Genomic DNA, 12,457 nt, shown 5'->3' with positions numbered 1-12,457 from the left:
AAGATCATGCTTCGTGAAAGTGTCCACAAAACTTGTTAAGCTGCAACCTAACCTGACTGTGGGTGTTTAAACAATGGAACAGATTCTGTGGCCAATATTTAGTTAAACATGGGCCTGAATAAGGGCATTTTGCAGCCACCTGTTAAATTTAAACATCTCGCTGTTTAAGGATGAACCAGTGTTTCAGGAATATGGGATCTCTAGACTGTTGACCTTCAAGTGCCATATTGAACAGAGAAGAGTATTTGAGCTCCAGTTGGGGGCAGAGATAAGAGTGAATGAGCATTACAACTGCAGTTGTATCTTGGTGGTTTGGAGCCCAGAAATGTTAACCCTACAGTTATGTGACTGAAATGAACTTTCATGGACTGCACTTCAAAATATCCTGAATAAAGCAAATCCAGCAGAGAAACATCTAAAGCACCATAGCTGAAAGTCTTCTAATGCAGCCAAAGTAATTGCACTTGTTCCAGCTTCCAAGTCCACCTGAGAACCGATCTCCTGGCTACTTGTCTACATGAGGCTTCACAACTTCATGAGAATCCTTTGTTTCTAAAAGGCCTTCACTCCAACTAAAGGATCAGCTCAACTAAGAAGACATCAGGCCTGCATTGACATAGAGACTGAGTTATAAATTCCATTTTTATAATTACAGCTTTAACTTCACCTGCATCCAATCTTTGCGTGTGTGAGTGAGACAAGTGATTGAGATGTTGCATTTCAAACAGATGGGGCAAGTATGTGATAATAAATAACCTTTTTTATTTTTAAAACCACCAAAAAGGGTCCTGCTGAAATTTATTTTTAAATTAGAAAAAAATGACCGAGGGTCAGGAAATACATACATCTTACTCACAAACATGCTGATTATGGATTGGAAGGGACCACAAATTCTGTCCCTAATATTAGAAATTTCTTTATAATTCTGAATCGCAGAATGATTAGAGCACAGAAGGAGGCCTTTGGCCCATTGTGTCGATGTTGGCTCTCTGCAAGAGGAATTCACCTGGCCCTGTTCCTTCTCCTTTTTCCTGTAATCCTACAAATGTTTTCTTCTCAGATAATTATCTGATTCTCTTTTGAAGGCTTCAATTGATTCTGCCTCCACAGCACTGTCAGGAAGCGCATTCCAAACCATAACTACTTGCTGCATTTTTTAAAAAAAGGTTCTTTCTTGTGTCCTTGCTTCTTTTACAAATCGTCTTAAATCAGTATCCTCTGGTTCTTGATCCTTCCGGCATTGGGAACAGTTTCTCCCTATCTGCTCTGTCCAGACCCCTTGTGATTTTTTACACCTGCCAAATCTCCTCTCCAAGGAAAACAGCTCCAGTTTCTCCAATCAATCCATGTAGCTAAAGTTCTTTTATCCCTGAATCATTCTTGTGAATATTTTCTGTACCCTCTCTAATGCCTTCACATACTTCTTAAAGTGTGGTGTCCCCAGAACTGAACACAATACTCCGGTTGAGGCTGAACCAGTGTTTAATACAGGTTTATCATAACTTTTTTGCTTTTGTAGTCTGTGCTGCCATTTATAAAGCCCAAGACCCTGTCTGCTTTATTAACCATTTTCTTAACCTCCCTTGCCACCTTCAGTGATTTGTGGACATATACCCCCAGATTCTACTGCTCCTGCATTTCCTTTAGAATTGTATCCTTTATTATATATTGCCCTTCCTCATTCTTCATATCAAACTGAATCACTTCACACATCTCTGCATTAAATTACATGAGCCACTTGTCCGCCCTCCACCAACTTGGCTGTGCCCTAACTTTATCACTAAACCCCTCACAGTTCACAGTACTTCCAACTTTTGTGTCACCTGCATATTTTGAAATAGTGCCCTATACACCCATTAGGTGTCCTAGGTCATTAATATATATCAAGAAAAGCAGGAGTCTAACACAGATTCTGTTGAACCCCACTATATATCTTCCTCCAGCCCAAAAAAGAACCATTGACCACTGTTGTGTTTTCTGTTTATACCATGGATTCTAACTTTGCTGACACGCTGGTTATGTGGCACCTTATCAAGCTCCCTTTTGAAAGTCCATGTACACCACATCAACTGCATTACCCTCATCAAGAAACTCAAGAAAGTTCAACAGAAATTGCCCCTAATAAATCTGTGCTGACTTTCCTTAATGAATCCACATTTGACCAAGTGGCTGTTAACCTTGTCCCAAATTATTGTTTCTAAAAGCTTTCCCGCCGTCAAGGTTAAACTGATTGGCCTATAATTGCTAGTCTTCCTCTTACAGCCTACCTAGATGCTCTTCTCAGTGCTGGCCAGTTTGGGACCAGGAAGGCTGTCTGCTCCATGTTGGTGGTGGGTGGGGGGCAGGCAATTAGTCTCATTAGGAGTCTTGTTAAAGATAAGTTTCACGGGCACCTGGGATTTCCCAGCTGATTTCTATTGGGCTGAATCTGCCTCCTCATGCTGTGGACATGTGTCCATGCAGTAACCACCAGATTGTGAACCTGAGCCTGCTCTAGATATAGATCCCACCATGTGTGTTTGCACTGGTGGAGGGTGTGTGTAAGCCCTGTGACAGGTCTTCCAGGCTGTTTATTTCCAGATCTTCAATGGAGGAGAGTCCTCTTAGCTAGAGGTGAGGACGTGGATGGTACTGAGGGATTGGCTGGCTGAGGGTGTCGGTCGCTTGACAGAGCTCCCTGTGAACTAAGGTAGAGATAATTAGTGCATGTCAGCTCAGTCAAAAGCAGGAGAGGGAGCACTCACATCTCTGTTGAGAGACGGATGATGTGGTGCAGGATCCTCACGTGGGTGTTCACCGCCGACCTCACCATCACCGCAGGCACGGTCCACAATCTCACCAGTCAGAGCGATGGCTTGCTCCTCAAAGTGAATAAGGGGCCTAAGGTGGGCCACTTCACCCCCGGTCAGGGACTTCTCCCTGCTATTGTGAACCAGCTTCTCCTGCATGAAAACAGATGGATAAAGTATGAGCAGGACACATGGCACTGCATTGATTGTGTGATGAGCGGAGACATGGATGGGATGAGGATGCGAGCTCCAGTGGATATGAGCCTGATGGAGATATGAGGTGTGTGTGAGAGTTAATAGTGTTGATCTTGAGGTGTGAGATCCCTGTGGATGTGTGATGGGTTTGTGAGTGTGAGAGTTGAGGGCGATGTGAAGAATGACTTACCCCAGCAGAATGGATGAGACCATTCATCCTGTTGCAGCACTGCGTGGCTGTCTGCTTTTGCAGGGTGTTGGCGCTGACCAACACTGCCCCCACCTCCTATGCTGGATTAGTCATGTTGCTGCCCATCCTGTGGCCAGAGCGGGAGTAGAGGTCATCAGGGCGGGCCTCCACTTCTTCCAAAAGACGCTTGAGGGATGTGTCATTAAACCGGGGGGGACTGCAGTCTTCTTGCCTTTTGGGGCCATGTCTTCTTTGCAGCCGTCCTGAGTTGGAAGCACCCGAGAGGTGTGTGCGCGGCTGCACTCTAAGTATGGCACCTGGCATGATGAAGCAGTGAGGTGATGGTGTGGTGGGAAAATGAGAGCCCGCCCGCCATCAAAACAGCATGTTTGCTGGAAATGCATTATTAGTGAGGTAGGATTGGGATTAAACGGCGTGAAAAGCCACCTTTGCGGCCGGCAGGTAAAACATCCTTTTCCCCGCCCACTACCACACTTAATGCAAATCAGGGACAATTCCAAAGTTTATTTTAACCCTTCTTAATGCCTCCTCCCATGTTTTTATCTTATACTGCAGCCAGGTCCTCTAAAGCTGGAAGGCTTCTGATTGGCCCTCCAATTTCGAGAGACCACCCTTAACTGGACAGGAACCGGGACTCCATGCCAATTAAGGACATATCCATGTGAAAATCTTAATCAGCTTGCCCCCATAAGTGACCCAAAAACAAATCTGGCTTCTGTTTCCTGCCTTTAAATTCTCAACCAGGGAGGCGTATGCAGAACACAAGAAACAAAAGTTGTCCCAACAAATATTACTGTCCATTGATATATGTCTGCTGTCACAAAGACATCAAGAAGCTAGACTAAGTCATTTTCAAGCTGAAGGAAGAATCTTCAGCTGGGATTTTGCATGGAGGCAATGGCCCACCTGCCCATTGGCCAGAGAGTCTGGGGCAAGCTTGCCTTCACCAGCCCTGGAAGGCATGACTCCATTTTATATTGATCAGGCAGTTAATTGCCTTCAGTCGTGGCTTCCACTATGTTTTCCCTCCAACTTTCAAGAAGGTGGGTAGCTCCTCAGCCTCATCAAAGCCACCAGGAGCAGTGGTCATTGCTGGAACCGCTGCAGTCCCGGGATCAGCATCAATGGAGCAGCCCTGGAGTGCGGTTAAATGGGGTTGGGGCCAATCAGGCCGGGTGGGGGTGGGAGTGATCAAGCATGGGCAGCCCTTTCTTGGGGGAGGGGGGATGTGGGGGGGTTGCGTGGTGGTGAGGGTGGTGTTGCTCATGATCAGTAGGGGTGCACAAGCCTACCAGGTTTTATTGGGTGGTCTCCTTGGGTAACTAAGGGCCACCCACCTGCTGATAAAGTATCAGTGGTGCCAAGAAGTGACCCTGAAGTGGCCACCCACCATCTTCCCAATTGCTGGTAAAATACCAGTGAAGGCAGGGAGGTGACGTGCATGGAACTCCCCACCATACCACTTGACTTCACACTTCACACGCTCAACCCCTCCCCTGCCTCCCAGCTTGCTCCTGGTGTGGTCAGGGTCGCATCAAATTCTGGCCTATGTGTGAAAGCGGTGTGCTTACCTAAAGGATTAATGGTTGGAAGTGTAATATTTTTAAAATCGTTATTGCTTATGTACTTTTATTTATGTGCGTATGTATATCGATATGTATTTCTCCCCAAGTGTTTCTGTGCATCTCCTATTTTCATCACACCAATACTGGTAACCTTGCCTTCAGCTGTCTGTGCCCTAGCTGGAATCCCCTTCCCCTAAACCTGTCCGTCTCTCTAACATCTCCTCTAAGGTACTTTTTAAAACCTACATCTTGGATCCCAGGCAGGATTTTTAGGCCCAATGGGGCAAGTGTGGTGGTAGGAGGGCAAATATCTGTCAGAGTGCTGGTTTGCTGGCACCATGTGTTCCCACGGCATTTTCCCAAAGGCAGAATGGGGACGGTGACAGGTCTAACCACCTGCAAGCGACAGGTGGCCAATTAAGGACCGTTAAAGGCCTTTTAATGAATATTGTCAGAGGCTGACTGGAATCTTCCAGTTTCCAGGCCTCTTCATAGCATCGGGGACTAGGCCAGCTACCTAGAGGCAGCCTCTTGGTGGCAGGTTAGACCATGGATCCAGCATTGCAGGAAGGCTTTGAGGCCCTTCCTTTGCTTGGAGATATAGACCACCTATGGAAGGCTCTCCATTCACTATGGTGGCCCGGCTGCTGAAAACAAAGGTATTAAAAATTGGAGAGAGGACACCTCAAAATGGGGGCTCTCTCTCTCCCACTTACCTGAACTGAAAGCTGCTACTGTTCTCATGCTGGAGGGCCTGCTATGACCCTTCAGCTTCAAGAGCCCATCCACTTTCCTTAATTAGATGGCAAACCTGCCTTCTACCACTAATTGACCAATTTGGACACAATCACTATCAGGTTACTGTTCCCCACAAGGTCCAGTGTTATGACCCCCATTTGACCCTGACATTGGGGTCCCAACCCACAGGATCTTTGAGCTGCTGAAGCAGGGAAGAGCGGAAAGGAGGTTTTCTTTTCACAGTGAGGGAAAAGTGAAATTAATCTGTCAGGATACACACCCATGGAAATGCTTATAGAATAACAGTGCCCTAGGGACAGTGGTTTTATTACATGAAATAAACAAGTGTAGAATTTAACTTAAATCTTTTGCAGAATTACAATAAAGTTTCTTGACATGAATTTTGTTTTTGTGACTATATGTTGAGAAGAACTTTAAAATTGATAAATGTGCTGTCTAATCTTTGGAACTTTCTTCTTTGCTATTTTGTTTGACTCTGTAGACTCACCGTGGAAAGTACAGTTACCTAACATTAATCCAGCAGTGATGCACATTACTGTGAGTGGGTTGACACCAGCTCGTTCATACCAGTTCCGAGTATGTGCAGTGAACCAGCTGGGGAAAGGACAGTATAGCACAGAAACCAGCAGGTATGTTATTTTCCCAAGGGGTAAGCAAAGTTTGCTTAGTGTCACATTCAGTTTATCCAAAGTATTTACAGTAAGAGACAAGATAGAAATGTCTTTGATGTTAACCACTTCACTTCTTCAACCCCATCTACCTACTGATCCAACAGGAGATTGATTTTTTAAACAAAAAATAAGTTCAATTAAATACCTTTTACAATTTTTGTATATATTTATTTGAACGCTTAAAAATATTACAAGTTCTGTCTGAAACTTTGTTTAGATACAGCTCTCTACATTTTCACTGAAACAAATTATTATGAAGTACTACTTCTAAGCAGTACAGAAGTGGGAAAAAACAATATCAGTTTCATTGTGGTAGTCCCTTAAATGGAAAGTAATGTCCCACAGCACTTCACAGACAAAACAAAAGAACTTGCATTGGTACAGTGCCTTTCCTGACTTTGGAACACCCTAGAACATTTTACAGCCAATTATGTACTTTTGAAGTGTGGTGGAATTGAAATGTGTGAGAAACGGAGAACAAGGAAATTAGCAGTAAGGTAGAAGAAATAGGTCTTTGGCAAGGAAATTTTTTTTGAAGAGACTCATAGAGATGGACTCAAGGAGAGAGTTTGAGAGTTGAAGGTTATGCGACCAATATTGGGGTGACAGATGAGCAGGACAAATAGAAGGACACAGAGAAACAGAACATTCAGGAGAAAGTTTAAGCTAGAAGAGTTTAGCAGAGATGGGGTGGGATGTGGCCATAGAGTAATTTATATAGACATGATAAGGATTATGAATTTAATGCATTGGACAGTAGGAATATAAGTTACTGAGGTCAGAAATGATGGATGTGTGGGATTAGTGTGGGTCAGAATACATAAGGCATAGTTTTGAACAAAATTAAGTTTATGGAAGTGGAGGATGGCAAGGGGGCAAGGATTACACTAGAATAGTGGTCTGGAAGAGAAAAAAAGAAAAACTTACTTTTGTATACTGCCTTTCAATACCTCAGCATATTACAGGACCACATGACTGGCGTGACCAGATTGTAATGGGAATGCTGCTGCACTTTAATATTGCTGCTTAGACACCAGCATGTGTCAAGTCTTTCTTAATGAATAAACTATAATTGCTGTCCAATGAGGGTTATCACTGTGAATCATTTCAGAGTTTGGGAAAGGGGATAAAGGGTTGTGACACCCTGAACCCGAATTCCAAGAAAATGCAGTTACTGTTGTAATGTAGGAAATGCAGCACACAATTCACACAAAACAAAGGTTTGCAAATAACAATGTGATAATGACCAGATAATCTGTTTTTTGGTGGTGTTGATTGAGGGATAAGTGTTGGCCAGAATACCAGGAGACCTCCCCTGCTCTTTGAATGGTGCATGGGATCTCTTATATCCAAATGAGGGGACAGAAGAAGCCTTGATTTAATGCCTTATCCAAAAGATGATATATCCAACATGGCACAGAGAAGGGCAGGCAAATGTTCTGGAGGTCACATACGATGTGAGGGACTAAAGCTCAGCTTGGGGTCAAACAGGACTCAAATAAGGTTGGGAATAGTCTGTTTCAAACAAACAGATTGACAAGGCAGGGAATGGAGTAGGTGGTGAGGGAACAGAGTCTGTTCTAAATGGGGAAGAAAATGCCATTTTTCTTGAAGAAATATATGATTCCTTTAAGGCTTGATGTTAGGCAAGGAGGCTGACATCCTAAAGTCTGTCAAAGGCTTCAGAGAAGTATTAGCAAGGTAGACTCAGTACCTCAACATCATTGTCAAAGAACTTGAGGGGAGCCGGGGTAGAGATGAGAACTATTTTTTGAACACAGGATATTGCTATGATCTGGAGTACATTGCCTGAAAGGATTGTGGAAACAGATTTAACAGTAAATTTCAAAATGGAATTGAATAAATACTTTGAAAAAGAATAATTTTTCAAGGCAATGGGGAAAGAGCAGGCTAGTGTGACTACTTGGATAGTTCTTTCAGAGAACCGTAGTGGGCATGATGGGCCAAATAGCTTCCTTCTGTGCTGTAAGATTCCGTAATCCAATGAGTATATATGAAAACTGACTCCATGCCTCTGGATGATGTTGTTGGTAGATAACATGTTGATCAAAAAATTGAGGGACCATGAATAGATCCTTGACTCCAAAGATGGTGGTACTGGGGAGAGCAGGGAAACCTTTTGCTAGAGATGCACTGACTGCTTTTGGATGAGTCAAAATAGAGCCATTGCAAAGTCATTCCCCGTAAAGAGAGGAGATGATGTCATGGTCAAGAGGTATCAAGCTCTGTGGGGTGGTGCAGGAGGATAAGTAGAGATAACAACACCTGCCTATTAATAGTACTGGCCAAGGTTCTTTTGGTGCAGTAAGAAACATGTGAGGTGGAGTATGGGATTCGAATACAGAGTTTCGGGAGAGATGGATACAGAGTTCAGAATGTTTGAGGAACCTAGAGAAGTAAGACTGGAGCAGTATCAGATGCATTTTAGAACACCAGTGATCCCAGTGTACACAATGCAATGCCTTTCACAACCTCCGGTTGTCCCAATGCACTTAATGGACAACATAGTACTTTTGCCAAAAAAAATCACTATAAATCCTGACATGGCAAGTTACAATGTTAACTGTTGATGGGCATGACCAAAAATGTAAAATAGAAATTTACAGTGGTAAATGTTGACAAAATTTTAATATAAATAAATGTGAGATGGTGGGTTGAGTGGGGTTAAGGAAACCAAATACTCCTTGGGAAGTAAGAGTCTAAATGGGCAGAGGAGAAATGGGATCTATGGGTGCAAATTCACAAATTTTTAAAAGTAAAAACATGGTTTTCAAGAGCAAAATAAATGCAAACAAAACTTGGAGATCACTTCCAAGATGAATAGAATTGAAATGTTGAGCGGTTATGTTAAACTTACACTGGGCCTTTTTTCTTTAGAAAGGAGGAGGATGAGAGGTGACCTGAAAGAGACTGAAACAAAGGGCCAATAATATGGGGCTGTGGTTAGAGCTTTCAACTAAAAGAATTGGGGAAAGGGTACAGATGAAGAGAGGCTTACAAAATATAAATAGAAAAGTCAGGGTGATAGAACAGTGTAGTGATTTCGATAAAGACAAGTAGAATGGGACAGCAGGGATGCAGAGCTTAATGGTATTAGTGCATCAGTGAATAAGGTCCATGCTAATAATAAAGTCTTTAATTTTTTTTGCTGAAATATTCAAAATAAGATAGATAACTAGCAGTACAAATAGAGATAAATGATTTAGATCTAATTGCCATTTCAAACATGGTTACAAGATGACCAGTTGGGAAATAAATAATTCAGGGAATGCAATGTTTTGAAAAGGCAGACAGAATGGAAAAGTTGGAGCAGTAGCCCTGATAGTAAAAGATGACATAAGGACAGTAGTGGGAAAGCATCTTGGCTCAGAAGATTAGAAGTATGGGTGGAGATTAGGAATAACAAGTGTTAGAAAAATCTGGTGGGAGTAGTTTATAGGCTCCCTAGCAATAGTTATGCTGTTGGACAGAGCATTAAGCAAGAAATAATTGGAGCTTTTAACAAAGGCAGTGTAATAATTGCAGGGGACTTTAATCTTAATATAGACTGGACCAATTAAATTGGCAAAGTTAGTAATGAACGATAAGTTTGTAGAATCTTTGTGGTAACTTTCTGAAATAATACATCGTGGAACCAACCAGGGATAAAGCATTTTTGATCTAGTTTTGTGCAGTGAGGCAGGATTGATTAGTAATCTGTGCTGGGAGAAAATGATCATAACACAGTTGAATTCCATATTAACTTTGAGAGCAACACACTTCAGTCTTAAACAAGAACCTTAGACAAAGCCAATTCCAATTATGTGGGGAGTACTGGTTAAGGTTAGTTGGATAAATAGATTAAAAGGTGTGGCAGAAAATGTACAATTGGAAACATTTAAAGAAACAATTCAATATGTTCAACAAAAATACATTCCATTAAAAACTAAAACTTAGCAAGAAAGATCCATCTCTAGTTTATTAGGGAAGTTAAAGACAATATTAGATCAAAATAAGAGGCTTATACTGTTGCAAAGAATAGTAGTAAGCCTGAGGATTGGGAATGTATTAGAAACCAGCAAAGGGTGACCAAAAAGTTGATTCTAAAATGGAGGAAAAATTGAATATGAGAGTAAATTAGCCAGGAATATGAAAACAGATTGTAAGAGCTTCAACAAATGGAAAAAGGAGGAGAGTGGTTCAAGTAAACTTAGAGACAGAGATAGGAAAAATTATCACGGGGAATGAGGAAATAACAGAAACTTTAAACAAATATTTTGTCTGTCTTCACAGTAGAAGACACAAGTTACACACAAGAAATGAAGGGAACCCTAGGGGCCATGCAAGAGTGATACGTTTTAGAAATTAATATCAGCAGAGAAAAAGTACTGGAGAAATTTAAGGGACTAAAATCCAACGAATCCCCAGGACCTGATGGCCTACATCATAGGTGTCTCAAAGTGAAAGCTGCAAAAATAGTGAAAGCACTGGTTTTGATTTTCCAAAATTCCCTAGACCCTAGAACATCCAAGCGGATTGGAAGTTAGCAAATGTATTGCCATTATTCAAGAAAGGAGAGAAAGAGAAAACACGGAAATACAGATCAGCTAGCCTGACATGAGTCGTTGGGAAAGTGCTGAAATCTATTATTAAGGAAGCATTGACAATGCACTGTTATGGACGGGCTGAGATGTGGGATAATTTCCAAGCTTTTCTTGGCTCTCAGCTGAATGCAACAATATGTATTTTTAATGAGTGTTTTTCTCCTTTTTAGAATAGACACAAAACAGGCTTTCTTGTAAGCTTAAATCAAAAGAAAGCATAAACGTTTATTTTTCACCACCCCAGAAATGTAATCCCGACAACACTCATTCCTCACACATATCTGTCCTTGCGTGTGTATCTAATACATTCTAAGGATGTAAGCTGAACTTAGATTACTTAAAGGGTAAAACAAAAGTCACTTCAAATCAGACCTCATGATGGTAGTTGAAATGTTGCTGCCCTGAAGGATTCCCTCTTGATGCACTGAAGAAAAATTAAGGTCGGAGGTTTCTGGTGATGAATTCGCACTGATTCACCCGAAGCAACAGCAAGCTTCTGACTTTTCAGTCGAAGTTGGTTGAGCCCTTGTAGTAAAGTACTACACTCTGACAGGTAAAATGAATAAACCCCAATTCTCTGCCTAAGGTGATTTTTGCGTTAGGGTCCTGTGACACCGGTATGATGTTTTCCGTTGTCCATGCAATGGGTTGACAGCTAAGCAATTTGTCCCACATTTGAGGGTGTTTCCTATCTCATCAACATTCCAGCTATGATTACCCTCTGAAATATCTTTATTTGAACTTCCATCGTCATGGGGCCAGCCAGTCTGGCAGCTATTGCAATTTTAAGTTTCATTTGAAATGGTGAGGGATAGTCAGTCAATACCTTGGAAGGCCATTTGCATTTTAAGTAACTTCCCAGAAATATATTCAGACTTGTCTGTCTCTGTCTCTGTGCAGAAACCTCAAAAAAGTCACCTGATTCTCTGGTGTGAAGGTAGAGTGTCCATAACCCATTGTTTTTTAAGCTCGACAGGCATTTGACGTGACCGTAACAGCACTTAGAAAATTATAGTATGATCAGACAAAGCGAACACGGTTTTACAAAAGTGAAACTGTGTTTGATAAATTGATTAAACTTTTTTGAGGATTTAACTTCTAGGGTAGTTGAAGTAGATATGATATATTAGATTGCCAAAAAACATTCGCTAAGGCACTATGCAAAAGGTTAAATGAAAGATAAGGACTCATGGAGTTGGGGGCAATATTACCATGGATAGAGGATTGGCTAACAGATAGGAAGCAAACAGTAGGGATAAATGAAGCATTTTCATGTTGGTACACTGTGCTAATAGAGTGCCGCAAGGATCTTTGCTGGCACATGACTTAGATGAAGATAGAGGGAATAATGTATCCATGTTTGCAGACAGTACAAAGCGAAGTGGGAAGATATGAGGAGGACTTGGGCTGCAAATTGAGTGGGCAACAAGGTGGCAGATGGTGTATAATGTGGGAAATGTGGAAGTGTGAAGGTGCTCACTTTCGTATTAAGAGTGGAAAAAAGTGGAATATTTTAAAAGTGATACTTTTAAATGTTGATGTTAAGAGGAACTTGATTGTGCTCATAGAAGGAGCACATAAATTAGCACGCAGATACAGCAAGCAATTAGGGAAGTGAATGGCATGTTGGCCTTTATTGCAAGGGGATTAGAGTACAAAAATA

The 12,457-nt window shown here is 41.8% G+C and overlaps 1 protein-coding gene across 1 annotated transcript in view; it reads left to right on the top strand.

The window, feature by feature from the left end:
* The window catches only part of sdk1a (sidekick cell adhesion molecule 1a), a 954,785-nt gene that overhangs the window by 692,327 nt on the left and 250,001 nt on the right, over positions 1-12,457 (top strand). Inside the window, exon 15 of the mRNA XM_041207300.1 lies at positions 6,001-6,148. Within this exon, the coding sequence (XP_041063234.1) occupies positions 6,001-6,148 (148 nt within the window). The remainder of the gene's footprint in view (positions 1-6,000; positions 6,149-12,457) is intronic.

The sequence above is a fragment of the Carcharodon carcharias genome, chromosome 15, assembly GCF_017639515.1.
Source record: "Carcharodon carcharias isolate sCarCar2 chromosome 15, sCarCar2.pri, whole genome shotgun sequence".
Classification (NCBI taxonomy): domain Eukaryota; kingdom Metazoa; phylum Chordata; class Chondrichthyes; order Lamniformes; family Lamnidae; genus Carcharodon; species Carcharodon carcharias.
This window is presented reverse-complemented; position numbering and strand designations above follow the sequence as displayed.